General features: G+C 38.5%; 1 protein-coding gene across 1 annotated transcript in view; it reads right to left on the bottom strand.

Annotated features, from left to right (window-relative positions):
* Window positions 1–4,767: 4,767 nt before the first annotated feature.
* slc1a7b (solute carrier family 1 member 7b) overlaps window positions 4,768–18,071 on the bottom strand; it is a 47,883-nt gene continuing 34,579 nt past the window's right edge. The window contains exons 8-11 of the mRNA XM_053482485.1: window positions 16,021–16,215; window positions 10,650–10,784; window positions 10,341–10,440; window positions 4,768–5,084 (exon numbers count right to left, since the gene is read on the bottom strand). Of these exons, the coding sequence (XP_053338460.1) occupies window positions 4,821–5,084; window positions 10,341–10,440; window positions 10,650–10,784; window positions 16,021–16,215 (694 nt within the window). The 3' untranslated portion in view covers window positions 4,768–4,820. The remainder of the gene's footprint in view (window positions 5,085–10,340; window positions 10,441–10,649; window positions 10,785–16,020; window positions 16,216–18,071) is intronic.

Here is an 18,071-nt window from a genome sequence, read left to right as displayed (position 1 = left end):
CAGGAAGGGCATCCGGAGTAAAGCCTGTGTTGAGGTGTTGTGTGAACTGGATATTCCACTGTGGCACTGTTATTCTGACAGTTTGCTAAAAAACTTATAGATGTGCTATTTTTATGTCATACTACAACAATTTACAACTTAATTTTTATTTTTAAAACATTTTTTGTTGTTACAAATCTTATTGATTTGAATGAGAATCAGCAACATCGTCTTTACTTATTTAAATTTGTTTAAGTTTTTCACGAGATCAGATTTCCAGCTAGGGATTCATCACAATGATCTGTTTTTAAATGAGCTACAAAATTCTAAAAAATAATTTTTTTTAAATGTGTAAATATTGTATGAGAATGTGGTATTTCTATATAGCTGTAATAAGCTGAAAAAAAGTATTATTTGGGCAGTTTCTCTTTACACTTTAGTCAGGAACATCGAAAATGCTGCTGCAGTGTAATTATGGTGTTTAATAAATATAACGATGAATAAAAAATTGTATCAATGGATCAAAAAAGATTTCTTCGTACTTTATATCCTTTATGAAATTGTTGGTAAAGAAAATTAAAAAGGCACTAAAAGGTTGAATAAAACAAAAAAAAGATCACTTATAAACACTTATACAAACTAATTATTAAAAGAAATTTTGTGACTAAAGCACAAATCTATTAAAGCGGGTCATAAGCATGAAGGGTTGGATAAAAGCAATGGAAAGATTGCGAGGCTTTTCCTCTTCGCTTGCTGCTTGATAATGCTGGAAAATTGCTGCACATCACCAAATTGCACCTTCTTTTGTCCTACTTTATAAAACCACACAAAAAACCCACTAATTCGAAAAGCTTGAGGACATCTGGAGTGTTTTCTACCTGAGAGCGCTGAGGTCGTTCACGGAGCAGCAATTCGAGTCGGATTTAGTGAGATGATATAAAAAGGTTATAGAGGATGCGGAAGCTGATCTTATACAAAATCAATCCGAGCCGTATTCAATAAGAGAGATTTATAAATCATCAACACCTCCTCTCCCAGGGAAAGTCAAAATGAACAACTGGGATGTTCGGTATTTACAGTTAAAATGTCTGAGATTTATCAGTCATGGTTTTTGGCCTTTTTTTCTCTACAATTTTGTCTTTTAAGTTTTACCCAAAACGCCATTTAGTATGAATTTAGCTTTCCTGATTTAGCTTTTGCTTCATCTCTGTTTAAAGAGACTGATGCTGTGGCGCTTTAGAGTACTTGAGAACTTTTTTTTGTCCACAGTGAAACAAAACAACGTTTTTCGAGGACGAAAGTGCTACAGTACATGCAACATAAATTTACAACATAAATGAACAGAACATAACTAGCTAACTAAGAAACCTAATTAGCTGGCTAACTTGAGACAAGACAGATTGACACGACAACATAAATAAACAACATAAATTAACAAAATACTAACTAGCTAACTTAGAGGTCTAATTAGCCGGATAATGGTTTATTTTACCAGCGAGAACACAATCGGTACACACACAGGAACCGTGTCCGAGTCGCGATCTCTGTTGGAAAGGCATAAACAGCAGACTTGGGCTCAAATCGAATCCGATATGCCAATTGTACCTAAGAACGGAAGTAGATCGATGTCATCAGTGCTGTCTGTCTTCTCCAAAATCTTGTTGCAATCGTTCTTGGGCGTGGTACAAATCAATCATGCCAAGTGGGAAAACAGAGCAGTCGTATTATTTTGCAGCTCATGCACCACCTTGTGTGTATTTGTCCTCTACCAGCACCCTGCGATGAGTCTGCCATGGCCACAGTCTGAAAACAAGGCTGTGTCTCTGAAAGGCTTCGATCTCACGATCTGTCGATGATCATCACAATTGCTCGCGAGACAGATGAAAGAGGTTTTATTTTTTGTCAGAGCGCGGAAACTGGAGTATTTTCTCGAACAGCGATCGTTTAGACGAATCAATGACAACCAAGGATCGATTTTACAAACTGATCGAAAACTATAAGATGTGAAAAACAATAAAGTGACAGCTCTATAGACCACAAGTAGGGAGATGGATGTTGAGGCACGTTCAGTCCTGGAAACTGAGAGCACTGCGGAGAAAAGGCAGGGATGAGAAAACGGCCCAGTGATGTAAACCGAAATAAATTGTCCTGTAAAGATTTAATCAAAAACATTTTACAATAGGGAGTCTACTGAAAGAACATTTTAGATATTAGCATAAAATTAGCAAACACACAAAAATGTGTCACAAGCATTTCTCACATTATTGATCTAAAATCTATTTTAGTTTTATGTGTAATTTTTTAAATTTATTTTCAGGTTGAATTTTCAAACCAAACTCGTCAGTCCAGATCAAAGCATTGTAAAAAATAAATGAACATTTTTAGTTTTTTCATAATCTTTAGGAATTTTCACGTTTATTAAACATGTGTATCTGTGACGTGAATCACAGCTCCAGTTTGTATTTTAACGGAACCTTTTTCACATCAATCAATTTTTTCGAAAACATATGCATAAAACATGCTAGAGAGAGACAGACAGAGAGACAGAGGAAGAGAGAGACAGAGAAAGACAGACAGACAGACAGAGAGAGAGAGACAGACAGAGAGAGAGAGACAGAGAGAGAGACAGACAGAGAGAGAAAGACAGACAGACAGAGAGACAGACAGAGAGAGAGAGAGACAGACAGAGAGAGAGATTTTGCCTACATGGTGCTAAACAGCTGAAGAACAAGAGGAGAAGAATACATGTAGGAACATCACACTGAGTTTAAATTAACATAGAAAAATATGGATAAATAAATGAATTAATAATTATAAATAATTACATACAACACACAAAATTAAAGAAAAAATAAGACAATACATATGAGATACAGCTTAAATATCATGTTACTTTTCAGTTCCCGAAGGTTTACAGAGCTCTCGGAGGTTCTCGCTGCAGTTGTTGAATCCAGGAAGTTAAAGTGTCACAGTGTGACGTCTGATCACACGACTGCTGGTTGTTGATATATTTCCATCCAAATGCATTAACAGCTGGTGCACAAACCAGAGCGAGTTACTAGCGGCTCTTATTATGCTAGCACAAACCAGGAAGAACAGGACAGTCCATCACTGTTGTTAGCATGGCCGCTGCAAACAGTGGAGGCTAATTTTGGGGCTTGACCTGATCTGACCTTCCACCATTGCTAAAGCCAGGTCAGTCTGAGTTAGCAAGTGATTAGCACAGATGTTGTTAAACACCAATAAATCACAAATTCCTCTACAGTAAAACATCATTTCTACTCTCTACTTTCTGGTTTTTGTTAAACTACAGGGACAGTTACAGGCTTTGAACAACTTCAGGTCGAAGGTTTTGATTTCGTGTTTTTTTTTCCTTGCAGGAAATAAATGTTAAGCTTTTTGAAGTTTAAAGATTCTCACAAGATTTTCCAAGCGCATGCATAAAGCAGACCTGGGATTTCAGTGATACCGATTAAAATTTTTAAATTATATACAAATTAGATATTGCATTGTAAAGCAACAATCCAAACAATTGCCAAATTTGATGCCTCATGTCGATCGTACTAAACACATGTTACTTTACTTTCTTACTCGCTCTTTAGTTCCTATGCAAAAATAGTTCTCATTTGGCCAGTAATGATTTTTATAAGGACTAAAAAATGGTCAGGCCACGCCCACATGAGATGGCATATTAGCAAGCAGTGTTAGGGGACGTTACTTTTTAAAGTAACTAATTACGTTACAAAATTACTGTCATTAAAAAGTAATCAGTTACATTACAGCGTTACTTTCTGATAAAAGTAACTAGTTCGAGTACTTTTTCTTTGCAGAAAATTAAAACTCCTTTGTGATTCCTCATGCATGTTGTTTTAGTTAAGACCTTTATAATTATTCTACCATCATCACTCAGTAAAGTTTGGCCCATAATCTGTTAACTACTAATACCCCCATCTCACCTACTGATACCCCTATCTCACCTACTAATACCCCCATCTCACCTACTAATACCCCCATCTCACCTACTAATACCCCTCTCTCACCTACTAATACCCCTATCTCACCTACTAATACCCCCATCTCACCTATTAATACCCCTATCTCACCTACTAATACCCCTATTTCACCTACGCGGTTTCGCGCGGTGGCCGTAAGTACGGTTCATCATAATTCACGCAAGTTTTGGCCTGTGATTAGGTTTCCATCTTTCTGCACGTCGGTTCTTGCATAGTCAAACCGCATAGGTGAGATAGGGGTATAACAGCAGGACTAACAGAGAGGGCGGGTTATCGGGGGCGGGGCTTGTAAGACGACTTTCACACACATACAACGGATTGGGAATGACTGCTGTCTGGCTCACGGATTACATAAATTGTCTGAATAACAGATTTATTTTTGCAAAAATAACTAAATAACTGAGTACTTAAATGGTGAAGCTAACGCATTACGATTACTTGTTACATAAAAAAAATAATCCAAGTACTCTAACGCTTTGTAACGCCTTACACCCAACACTGTTAGCTAGTATTCAGAAACATATAATAATAATAATAATAATGATAATAATTCAAGTCAATAGGAATGTCATATTTTTCCCAAATCAAACCAGATTTTGCGTAAAATATACAAGAATTTTAAAGTTGGCTTTTATTAAAACTAAGGAAACTATTAATCTACAAACACTGGTTCATCCCAAACTAAAGCGCAAAGTAAAAAGTAAACCTTTTTTTTTAGTTGAACCAAACTACAGCAAAAAAAATTTAAAAATCCATTACTGTATATGTGTGTGTGTGTGTGTGTGTGTGTGTGTGTGTACTTCGTGTCCAGGTGGTCCAACATGACTGCTATACGTTGGTCTCGAGGCCGTTCATGTCGATGGAGCAGTGCTCCTTGTCCTTGTGTTTAAGGTGTCGTGGGGGCACTGGGGGAATTTTCCTCTCAGGAGGCGGAGGTCGCACTCCTTCCTCTAGCTGCATGAGACGGGCAACGTCCGGGGAAATGAGCTCAGGTTTGCCTCCTGCTGGAAGTGGCTGGAAACTGCCGTTATTCTGCTGGCAGTTTATCAGCTGCTGGATGTGGACAGGCTTCGTCTCGCATTTTAGAGGAACCTGAAGAGTAAAGGAGAAAAAAGTTCGCTTTGGTAAACAATAAACTTGTTCAACAGAGGATAAGTTAGCAAAAAGTGCAATAGGGCAGAACATGTTCTGTCACTCCTGTCAGTCATGTTACAGACCCCCCCCCCATATATATATATATATATATATATATATATATATATATATTCGCTTGCCTTGGTAAGTACATAGGGCATTGTTTCAAAACTAGCTAGTTATGCTGGCTAATGAATTCGATCACTAGCCTTTAGCAATTATAGCAAGAAAGCTAAGCTAGTTCTTCTGGGCTGGAAGAAGACACACAGGACTTCCAGCATCATGAAACTTTTACAAATCATGTTCAACATATCGTATTTCTTTTTTGTTGTTAACAACTGTTTATTGCATTTTATAGATCAAGTGAAAACAACAATACAAAACAAACACACAAGCAAAAATAAACAGCTTTGTTGATCTAGAGACCCCCCACCAACCAAAACCCACCCAACCCAACCCCTGGTAGTCTCCAAAAATAGAATATGCTCTATAATATGAGATGAAATACGAAAAAGGAATAAATAATTAGTTAAAAAAGAAGAAAAAAAACAACAACAACAACAACAACAACAACAACATATTGTATTTGTTGAATTGTAGCTGACTTAGCTAGCATATAAAGGAGGGATGGAGCTCGGTGTGTATGCCGTGAACGGGAGATGGGGTCAGTGTACTTCACCTTTTTGATGCTAGAGCTTAAATTTTAGTGGCTGAATGCGGATAGCCATGACAGTGTCGTGACATCAAATCACATGACATCACATTTACAGTATGACAGTTAACTTGATTATTTTTACATGCCTTCTTTTTTTGGACACATTTATGACATGATATCCCTTACAAAATTAACTGCAGTTTTGTGAAGTACAATAAAATACTATTTATTCAGTACTAATTCAGTTAAATGCATTTGGAATGCAGTTGTATTAAAATATGATTCTGTAACTTTATTTACAGTTATTGAACAGTTGATTACTAAAATAGTCTTATATTAAGGTAATTACCTGCAGAAAAAACGCTAATGTTGACATCATCACTCAAGCGGCAGCTAAACTTTACTGCATACATCATTTGTATTTGTGTTTCTGTTGCTTCTAACTCCTATTAAAATCTCAAGCAGAAATCCTCCTGTGTTTAGATTATTTCAGTTGAAGATGAAATAACAGAAAACAGACTAAACGCATCAGCCTCGTCGCACCTCCTTTAGTCTTCTTTCTTTTTTTCTAAAAATTGGGAAAATGAAGTGTACTTAATCCGCCCAGAGGCAGCGCGCCCACATACTTTGGCAGACGAATGATAATGGGTTCGTCCTGCACACATGGTGTCCATTAAAACCCGATTCTGCACAGACTGAACCTTTAGCCTCGATCACAAAGTCTGGAAAGCAACTGTTTAACAGAAACCCTTTAACACAAATGTCACGCTTTACCTTAAAGGTGGTCGATCTGTCCAGACGTGTGTACAGTATGCCTGTGTGTGTGTTTGTGTGTGCGCGTGTGTGCATGTGCATCTGTTTAGTTTTCCAATGGAGCGTTCGGGCTGTAAATTAGCCTTAAAGATTCAGGATGAAATGTTTCCTGGCTGATTGTTTGAGTGAATGAAAAATATTTGCAACTTTTTGTATTTATTTAGTTATTATTATTTCTTTAATCTAATGTGCTGCGTTTGAGTTGATAAATTGGTGTTTCACGTGTTTAGCACCAAAGTCTGCTGTTCTTTAAAATCCCTGGTAAATAAGGCTGATGTTATGTAACACCAGATGATGAAAACCTCAGCACCTTATGGTGATGTTCGGTGAAGGTTCTGCTGACGAATCGCTTTATGAAGCATGTGAAGGTCCTGCATCCCTTCAGCATGTAAATCCTAAACGGATGCTTGTCTCGATCTCTCCAGACACAAAATTTAACTGCTGGCTTCATGTCGACTTTATTCTCTAAACACTAAAACACTATAATTCACTCTGATGGCTGTCATGACGACCGGAAGTGACATAGCCATGACAGTGTCGTGACATCAAATCACATGACATCACATTTACAGTATGACAGTTAACATGATTGTTTTTACATGCCTTCTTTTTTTGGACACATTTATGACATGATATCCCTTACAAAATTAACTGCAGTTTTGTGAAGTACAATAAAATACTATTTATTCAGTACTAATTCAGTTAAATGCATTTGGAATGAAGTTAAATATTAATATTAAAATATGATTCTGTAACTTAATTTACAGTTATTGAACAGTTGATTACTAAAATAGTCTTATATTAAGGTAATTACCTGCAGTAACTGTAGTTATCCTGCACTGAAGTCCTTACAGTCCTGTACTCCAGTAGCTGTTGACCTACCTGTTATTCTATTATTATTATTATTATTATAATTATAATTATAATAATAATAATAATAACATGTTTATTGTTTGGTTAATGAAATATAGGATCCTACTAAATGGCTAAATTCATTAAAGTAAAGTGATGTGTGTCTCAATTGTAGTTTTTGATTCTGAATCCTTGGTTTATTAAAGAATAACAAGGTCATCTTATTTTCAGGCACAGTTGGAAGCAGGTAGAAGCAAATAGCGTGTGTGCAATGAAAACAATAACGTCTTCCTCTTATACTCTTCCATTGTAAAACTGAGACGTGCTTAAATATGCACAGCTGTACGATTTGTCTTCACCAACCAATAAGACTGCAAGATCGCATCTAATCCTCAACCAGAGTCGAAACCACAGCTCATAATCAGTCACAGTAACGGTTTGTGTATGTCGTTATTGAGATACTCAGACAAGATGGAGTACTATAACTCTCTTATAGACTTTATTATTGATGAAACGGTACACAGTCGCGACATATCAGGATTAAATCTTGATGACATTTTAAAGTTCAGCCAAGAAAACTTGCCCAGTTGGAAGAGAAGAGGGGCGTGTTGTGGAGGAGGAGCACAGCCGAACCTGAGCCATGGCCCTGTTACCTCATTCGGTTGAGAGGTGAGTGGGACCTTAAGTAACTTTTATTATTTTACAACATAAAATATTAAATATTTTTAAGTTATTTAACTACTTACTGTATTGTATCGCTATGCAGTGTTAATCCTAATTGTGTGCATGTTTTATAACGTTAACCGCTATACCGTTAGCATGCTAGCTAGGTTAACCCAAGGTAGCCCACTGCTAGCATTGGATTCGGTTGTAAATGTACAGCCCAGTTTAACTATAGACCATATAAGTGCTAGTTGATGTTTTAATGTGTAACATTACACAATGTGAGAGGGGTTAAGAAGTGAATAAAATGATTCTGCTGTAAACGTCCTGTGTTTGTTTCTGTCTCAGAAAAAAAGGTTAAAAATGAACGTAGGCAGAAATCACAAGTATTAGTCTGAATCTCTAAACCAATGGCCAATGCCAGAGTCATCAAATTCACATTACATTCTCAACTCAACTTCTATACCGCTTTATCCTGTATTCAGGGTCGCAGGGACCTGGAGCATATCCCAGGAGGCTTAGGGCACGAGGCAGGGTACACCCTGTACAGGGTGCCAATCCATCGCAGGGCACACACACATACACACACTCACACACCCATTCACACAATACTCAAAATTTCACGATACATGGCCACATTCTTTCCTTTACACGGATCAGTCGTCCTGGTCCCTTGCAGGAAAACAGCCCCAAAGCGTGATGTTTCCACCCCCATGCTTCACAGTAGGTATGGTGTTCTTTGGATGCATTTTTTCTCCTCCAAACACGAAGTTCTATTTAGGTTTCATCTGACCATTTGACATTCTCCCAATCCTCTTCTGGATCATCCAAATGCTCTCTAACAATCTTCAGATGGACCTGGACATGTACTGGCTTAAGCAGGGGGACACGTCTGGCACTGCAGGATTTGAGTCCATGGCGGCGCAGTGTGTTACTGATGGTAGCCTTTGTTACTTTGGTCCCAGCTCTCTGCAGGTCCTTCACAGTTCTTGTGATCATTTTGACCCCCCACGGGGTGAAATATTGCGTGGAGCCCCAGATCGAGGGAGATTATCAGTGGTCTTGTATGTCTTCCATTTTCTAATAATTGCTCCCACAGTTGATTTCTTCACACCAAGCTGCTTACCTATTGCAGATTCAGTCTCCCCAGCCTGGTGCAGGTCTACAGTTTTGTTTCTGGTGTCCTTTGACGGCTCTTCGGTCTTGGCCATAGTGGAGTTTAGAGTGTGACTGTTTGAGGCTGTGGACAGGTGTCTTTTATACTAATAACGAGTTCAAACAGATGCCATTAATACAGGTAACGAGTGGAGGAGCCTCTTAAAGAAGAAGTTACAGGTCTGTGAGAGACTGAAATCTTGCTTGTTTGTAGGTGACCAAATACTTATTTTACCGAGAAATTTACCAACTAATTCAATAAAAATCCTACAATGTGATTTCCCCCCCTTATTTTGTCTCTCATAGTTGAGGTATACCTATGATGATAGTTACAGGCCTCTCTTATCTTTTAAAGTGGGAAAACTTGCACAATTAGTGGCTGAATAAATACTTTTTTGCCCCACTGTACCCGTATATATTTTTTGCAGTACAAGTACTATATTAACTGCAGTATCTGTTTAATATTAACTATAGTATTGCAGTATTACTGCAGTAAAAGATACAAAATGCAGTGTCTTTTCGTGTCCAAATCACTGCGTTTCCTGCATATGTAGAAAACTGCAGTTTTCATGTGTGTTATTTTTTGTAAGGGATCTGACACTTTAATTTCTGCTATTTATGGCATGACATTTTACATGTCACATCTGACAACATGACACTTGACCAGTCATGCTTATGACATGATGTAACATAAAACATTCATGAGAAACATACCATATGGTGTGGCCCTTTTAAAAAAAAGTCATCTAATACATCAAACAGATACAACTGCCATGACACTTACGACCTCTGACATGACACACTTATGACGTTTGACATGTCTCTCATGACACAAATGTCATCTGATACGACACATTTATGACATGCCATGACACTTTGGGACAAATGTCATCTGATATTATGCATGAATGACATCTGAAATGACACTTATGACGCTTACATGACGCTTACAACATCTGAAATGAAACACTCATGGCATCTGACATGATACGACATCTGGCATGAAATGTTCATGACATGACGTGATCTGTGAGTTGCATGACTTCTGGAGCTAAAACTAAAACAAGAAGACTCACTCCATCCCCCTCCTGCATGAAGTCCTTTCTACAGATGTGCGCCATGATTCCTGTAGCGAGCGCATCTCCCATCACGTTCACCATAGTGCGAAACCGGTCCCTGTTACACGGGGCAAAGGGCAGAGGTTAGAGGTCAGATGTTGAACATGACACAAAAGAACATATCAAAGCTGAGTTAAACATTCCAGGGTCTTATTGTGTGTGTGTGTGTGTGTGCGCGCGCGTGTGTGTGTGTGTTAGTACTTGCATGTACTTACAAAAAGTTTGCAAGAGACTAAATGTGGAACTTGGTAAAAAGACGTGACTCACAGCGCCCAGTCCACAGCAATGATGAGTGTGATGTCATCAGTTGGCAAGCCGACAGAGGTGAGCACTATCACCATGGTAACCAGGCCAGCCTGCGGGATGCCTGCCGCACCGATACTCGCCGCAGTAGCTGTGATGCTGCGAAACCAACATGAACCATGTTAAAGACACATTGTTGTTCACGCAACAGTTTAACACACTGTCGAGCAGATCCGTCTATCCTGAGCCGTACCCTGCGCAGGGTGGAACTGCATTTCAGAACCCTGAGATGATATGTTTGTCAGATCACACCGCCCCTACATCCGGGTGCAACAGGACAGACACACACACACACACACACACACACACACACACACACTGCAACCCATACATGTATATTGAGTGCATGACTTGAGATTAGGCTTTAAATTTGTGTAATTTATACTAGATTTATAATCTAGTACAAGTTTTTATGATTAAGCAAAAAAGATGAAAAAAGCCAGAGGTTGTCAAGAGATTGAGAAAGGGATTTTTGTGCCTTTTTCATAGTTTTGCCTCCCGGTCAGTACCAGTTTGGGTAATTTTTCAAGCGTTGACTCATTGACCCTTTAATAATTTTAAAAACATTAATATATTTGAGTTTAATAAAGTACCACTTTTTATATTCATTAGACACTCAAAGACTAATAAACATGATTGGGAGAAAATCACCTGCGCATGTGAGAGAGAGAGAGAGAGAGTGAGAGAGAGAGAGATTCACAATAATACATGCAGCACGATCCCACTTTATATATTTTTCTTCTCTTCTCCTTTAAACCAATAATGATCCTCTTTTGACTGCACTTTTTCTATTCATTATTAGTATTATTAGTATTATTATTACCTTTGCTTTTTGTTTTTCTTCTTCACTATTTTTCATCAAAAGCGTCACTTCATGTTTGACTGCAAAGTTAAAGAGAATGCGTGTACAGTGGATCCTTGGATTACGATAAGAAATAATGGAAACTCAATTTATTCGTTTTACTGCCCAAAAAAATAAATACATAAAAATAATTAGTACAAAATATAAAGTAAAAATAAAACAAGTTAACCTGCACTTTACCTTTTAAAAAGTAAAAAAAAATCCTGACAGATAGGTGTTTCCGTTTGTGCGCGCAGGCGGTGGGCTCTGTGTGTGTGTGTGTGGCACGGTGCCCAATGACGCACGCACACACAGACACAAAGAGCAGGCTGAGTCTTGAGCAGATAAAGATATCGGTATGTAGATTTAAAGGGTTATTATTCTGCATGTTCTCTAGTGGAGTTTGGTGTTCCACAGGGTTCAGTTTTAGGCCCACTGCTTTTTTCCCTTTACATGCTGTAAGGGTCCACCACTAGAGGTCACTGTTTTTATTTTGTAGTTTTTGTTGGCCGACTCAGTTTCCCAGCAGGCACCTCGGTCAGGTGAGGCAGTGCACACCTGAACCGAGGTAGCCATCAATCAATCTATAAATAGCTGTTTAGACTGGGAAACTGGGTCGAGCATTTTTGGTACCACCACTGTCATTTATGTGGGCATTTTGGTTTGTTCTGTTTTGTTATCTGTTTAGTTTGTACTTTGATTTTAGTTGTGTTGACTTGGGTTCTCTTATTGGCAATGTTTCTGTGTATCTTGTGTGTCTGTGTTAGTGGAGCTGATTCAGTCCTGTCCTCCTGTGTTCTTGTGTTTAGCTAGAGCAGGTAAGTAGGTAGGTGTGTGTTTGGCTAGGAGCATGTTTAGCTAAGATCTATGTGGAGTTACAGTAACTAGCATGCTTCTAGCCATAGCCCCTCTGTGTCTCTAGCTGTCCTATGTTTCCTCTCCCCCTAGTGTCCCAGTGCGCCTAGCTTTAGAGTGCTGTCCCTCCTGGCTTTGGAGTAACGACTAGCTTGTGAGTGCCGCCTCGCTTAGTCTTGGAGGGCTGCCTCGCCTAGCCACTGGGTATCCTTTGTCTGAGTTTCTGTGCACCATTCCCTAGTGTGTGTTAAGCTATTAGGTAAGTGTAGCTTAGTGCATGTTGGGGCTAAAGACATGCTTAGCTAGGTGTATGTGTAGCTAACTGCCATGGTTAAGCACTGCTTAACCATGTTTAGCTAAAAGCCATGCCTAGCTGATTGCCATGTCTTTAGCCCTCGTCCCGTCCCTCTCTTGGTCTCTCGTCTCTACGTGTCTCCCTTCTCTCTCTAGTGTCTCCCTTCTCTCTCTAGTGTCTCTCTCTAGTGTCTCGTTTCAGCTCCACGCCTCGTTTGTGTCCTGTTATGTGTTTGTCCCCCTGCCTGTGTCTCGCCACAGGGCGTGTTACGTGTCTCCCTTTGCCTGTGTCTCGCCACAGGGCGTGTTTGGTGTCTCCCCCTGCCTGTGTCTCGTCACAGGGCGTGTTTGGTGTCTCCCCCTGCCTGTGTCTCGCCACAGGGCGTGTGTTTGTTCCCCTGTCTGTGTCTTGCCAGAGAGCCCCTGTTAGCACAAAGTTAAGTATTGTTTGAGTTTGTTTGTTCCTTTGTTTGTATCTTTATTTATACTTTGTGTTTACCCTTAATTAAAAGACTCTTTTTGGTTACACCACCCCTCTGCCTCTATGCCTGCTCCTTCCGCCCACGGCGTTCAACACCTGCCACAACACCCCGATCATGACACATGCTTCCTCTGGGCAACATAATCCGTAAGCATGGTATTAGTTTTTACTGTTATGCTATGTATATTTATTAAATCAAGCATTTTTATAAATGGATTTGTCTTGGGTAAAGGAGCAGATCTGGGGGACTCATGGTCGTAGAGTATTATGGTGAACTGGTGTGTTTAGATTCTGTCCTCCCCACTCTCATTGATCACTCAGGTTTGTTGACGGTGAGGTGATTGGTTGCTTTACATCTCAGGAAGCCCTCATGTCTGTTTCCTTCTGGCTCTCCCTTTTAGTTATGATGTCATAGTTAGTCCTGCCGGAGACTCTGCTTGCACTCTACAGTTAATATACATTCACATTATACATTATATGACTGTAACCAGACCTAACTGTTATCTCTTCTCTTCCGCTCTCTCTCCTGCTCTTTCTTTTCCCTCCCTTCCCCTCTCTATCCTTCCCTCTCTCTGTCGAGCTACACATGTCGTTCCTGAGCTGCCAGTGATCCAGACTCCCTCTGCCCTCTGGACCTGTCTGACCCATCCTGGTGCCCCGCTTCTGGTTGGAGATCTCGTCACATGGATGCCCTGTGTGTCTCTTTGGAATGTGTCTGGGGATGGTTTTCTCTACCTAGAAGACGGTTCTGGCCTTGACTGGTGTTGGCATCTGTTTCCCTGAGGACTTGACTGTTCGATAGTTCAGGACTGGAACTTTATACAAGTCTACCTGGGTTTTTAATAACTAACTGGACTCCATATTAACATTAATTAACATCAACTGTTATGATGACAACTAACACACAGTATGAATGCAGATCAATTCCTGCTCTCTGTTTCACCCAAATGAGGATGGATTTCCTGTTGAGTCTGGTTCCTCTCAAGGTTTCTTCCTATTACCATCTTAGGGAGTTTTTCCTTTCCACTGTCGCCCTCGGCTTGTTCACCAGGGACAAACTGACCATTTTGGTTCATACACATTTAAATTCCATACAAATTTAAATCATTCTTTTGATTGTGTAAAGCTGCTTTGGGACAATGGCAATTGTTAAAAACGCTATACAAATAAAATTTAATTTAATTGAATTGAAGAGAAAATGGATCTTTAACCTCTAGTGAGACTTGCTTTTGCTTTACACACACGCATACAGACACAAAATAAAATATGTTTTACACACATACACGTTGTCACAGTGTTATAGTGAACAAAAGAAGAAGAAAAGCGCACTAAGACCCAGCAGGGGAGACGATTACCGCAGCACGAGGGGAGGGGAAAACCGTTGGCTCAGGTGTGATCACTGAGGTTCAGTGACAAAACAAGAAGCGCATGCGTGATACATGATACTCGGTACTCGTAAACCAAGACTTGTTCATTTTCCAAGTCAAAAAAAATCTTTGCTCGTCTTGTAGAACACTCACAAACCGCGTTACTTACAATCCGAGGTTTCACTGTATATATTATTAATCTGTTTATTTGTTTTTATTTTGAAACTTGCGAGTGGCGGTACGAATGTATGCACAAGCTGTCATACACATACACATTACACATAAAAATATGTGTATAATGTGAATGTATAATGTGAATGTATAATAACTGTATGTGTGTTTTGTAGGATTTTGTAGAAAGTTGGCAGATTTGCCACAAACTGTATGGTTTAGGAATAAAAATTTGAGGGTACGTCTGTCATCAGAATTTATTATGAAATTAACAGGATTGGTAAAGCCACCGACATTTTAGATAAAAACATTTCAATTGTGCATCGTACTTTAAAGTGTAATATATCTTTCTATTGTGGTTAATCATAACTGTTTTCCTAAAAATATCACTTTGTTAATTTTGTCATTACTTTCATCTGCATTTAAAATGTTAAGTTTTGTTTGCCAAATGCTGCAGAACTGGTAAGAAGGTGATAAAAACCGATAAGGACTCCATTTATGTGCTTAAAAATCAATAATGACTTGATACTGATGCTTATGAACTGACAACAAAGCATTATTGATGCTGATGAACACGAATTCACACCGAGCCCAAAAGAGGCTGTAAGCTGCCGTTACCGTCCTGTACCGCGCTGTCCAGTGATTGTCACTAATATGCATCGGTGTAAATTCAGGAGCAGATTCGGCTCAATGAATCTTATGTTTTTATAAATGTCATGAGAAAGGCCGGGGAATTAATTCCCATTTTACGACTGTGTCAAATAACACTTCATTCTCACACAGCTCACACAGACAGTATAAACCTTGTTAAACTTTATTTATGTAATAAAAAAAATTAACATTTTAAATAAAAAAGTTTCAAAACCTTATTTAACCTTGTTCAAGTTATTTAGGAATCCAAAAACACTTTTTAACCCGTTCAGGCAATTTCAATTAAACTCACAGGGAATAAACTTAAAAAAAAAAAAAAAACTCTTTCAATGCGTTCGCCTCTGCAACCTTGAGGAAAACTTTGAGAGCTTTAAAAAAAAGCCCACAGCGATGTTTCAGCATCAGAGAAACTTAGTGATTTGGGGCCATTTAATCAAAAAATGAGTGTCGCAATCAGGCACAGACGAGACGAGGAGGTTTTTAATGCCTAAAATATAACACCAGGGCCTTCTGTTCCAGGGCAAACAGGAGTGAGAAAAAAGAAATCATGGAATCATTTATAACTAATAAATTTATGTATCAGGTATAGAGTGTTCAATTTTAATAAAATGATTTCATTCCATTCGATTCCATTGTATTCTAACAGCAGTTATTATCGAAGCAGTGTAGCTTTACCTGATGGTGATGATCTGGCCAAAGTCCAGCTCGTAGTTGTTGACCTGAGCGATGAAGATGGCCGCCACCGCCTCGTACAGCGCCGTGCCGTCCATGTTTATGGTGGCGCCGACTGGCAACACGAAGCGAATGATGCGCCGGTCGATGTGGTTGTTCTCCAGCAGGCACTTAAAAGTGATGGGCAGCGTAGCAGAGCTGGAACACACACACACACATACACACACACACACACACACCAACAGCACTGAGTGGATGGGGGTCAGCTATCACAGTTAAGTGGCTGTTTACATCATTTACATAAATCACGTAACACATTAATACGCTGTTTTCCTGAATAGATGTTTTGTTGATGTTATTTCAATTCATTGATGTGATTAAAATAAGTAAAAATGTTTTACAGTTGATGGTACAACAGTTAGTTCTGACCAAACAATCTGATTGGATAAGTGGCACTCCAGGAGTGCTGATAACAGACAGTAACAGCACTGTGCTGTGTAACTCTATGTATGAGTGGGCGTGGTCCAGGTGTTGTCCAGTGGTTAATGACACTACCTGTGTGTCTCAGCGTGGGTGAGAGTAGGTCTGTACGGTCCGCAGTACTGAGGAGAGAGCAGCTGTCTGACTAAACCCACATTCACACCCAGTCACAGAAGCACTTTCAGAAGCACCGTCCGTGTCATTCTGTTCCTGGCTAACATAGCTATCACGCTAACTAACGTCTAACAAAAGACAGAATTAAAAATCATAATCTGTTGATAATAAATTGTGTTGTGAAACTGTAGTATAAAAGCGATATCACGCTCCAGGTTATGATGATGTAATGAATATCAGCACTGCTGTAACCTCTTCAGTGTTTGGGCTGCGCCCTCATGCCTACAACCACATCACAGCTGTGCTGATATCCAGTGCAACAGCACAACCTTGAGTATTATATTGCTTAATAAACAAAAACTATCAATTTATATAGTTTATGTAATTAGTTATATTTATTAAATTCATCATAATATTTAATCTTTTTTGATAATTTATGCAATTAATGTAATCAATTATTTTTTTATTTATTTAAACAACATAATTTAATAAATAAAATAGATTAATAATTAAATTATAAATAAATAAAACAGGTATTATTATTTATTGTTATTTTATATATTATTTATAATATTGTTAAATATGGATTAGTAACAAATATTTATTTTTTAAATAAATTACTAAAATAAATAGGAAAATAAAAACATAATGATAAAATATAGTTTATTAACTGGCTACTGCTTAATGAAAATTACATTGTATTTAGTGACTAACTTGATTAAATAAAAAACAGCAATGATGCATTTGCTAAAAAAAATACATATTATTGATAAAAAATATGTAAAAAGTAATAATTTCTTCCTTTTTTTCTTTCTTATCTATGAAATTAAAATACATGGCATGAGAAATGTTCACTAGAACAGAACTGTGTTTAATAGTAAAAGTAAGAGCATTTCCACACACACACACACACACACACAAACACAAACAGCTGATCAGAAAAATCAGAAAAAAAGGCTTCAGTTTTCTAGGGATCATAAAGACTGAAAGTGGAAGTTATTACAGTTTGACTCCGTACACAAACAAGCGTGGCTGCTAAAGAATCTCAGTGAAGTAATGCCGAAGGACAGTGTTTGCTCAGACGAAAACATCAAAGACAAAGACAATCGGATACTACATGTAAAAACTCTGATATTTACGAAAGTATTCGTAAGTATTTAGACGAGCGCGCGTGCAGCAGCACTGAGTTAGTCCGTGCAGAGTTAAACACTGCTCTGTCGCAATTCTTTTTAAAGGTAAAGTGGAGATTAATTTGTTTTATTTTTACTTTACAGCAGTGATTCCATTAATGTGTCGCTCAATCGAGTGTCATTAGAGAGATTTATTTTTCTGATAAAACAGTGTTTCCGTTGTGTGAGCATGTGTGTGAAAAAAAGTGGAGGAAGGGTAACTGTGTAAGACGAGAAAGGAGAGAGGGAAGCTTACTTTAGCTTCACACACACACACACACACACACAGAT

Source organism: Clarias gariepinus, chromosome 22 (genome assembly GCF_024256425.1).
Source record: "Clarias gariepinus isolate MV-2021 ecotype Netherlands chromosome 22, CGAR_prim_01v2, whole genome shotgun sequence".
Taxonomy (NCBI): domain Eukaryota; kingdom Metazoa; phylum Chordata; class Actinopteri; order Siluriformes; family Clariidae; genus Clarias; species Clarias gariepinus.
Note: the sequence above shows the minus strand (reverse complement) of the source record. Positions and strands in the feature narration are given on the sequence as shown.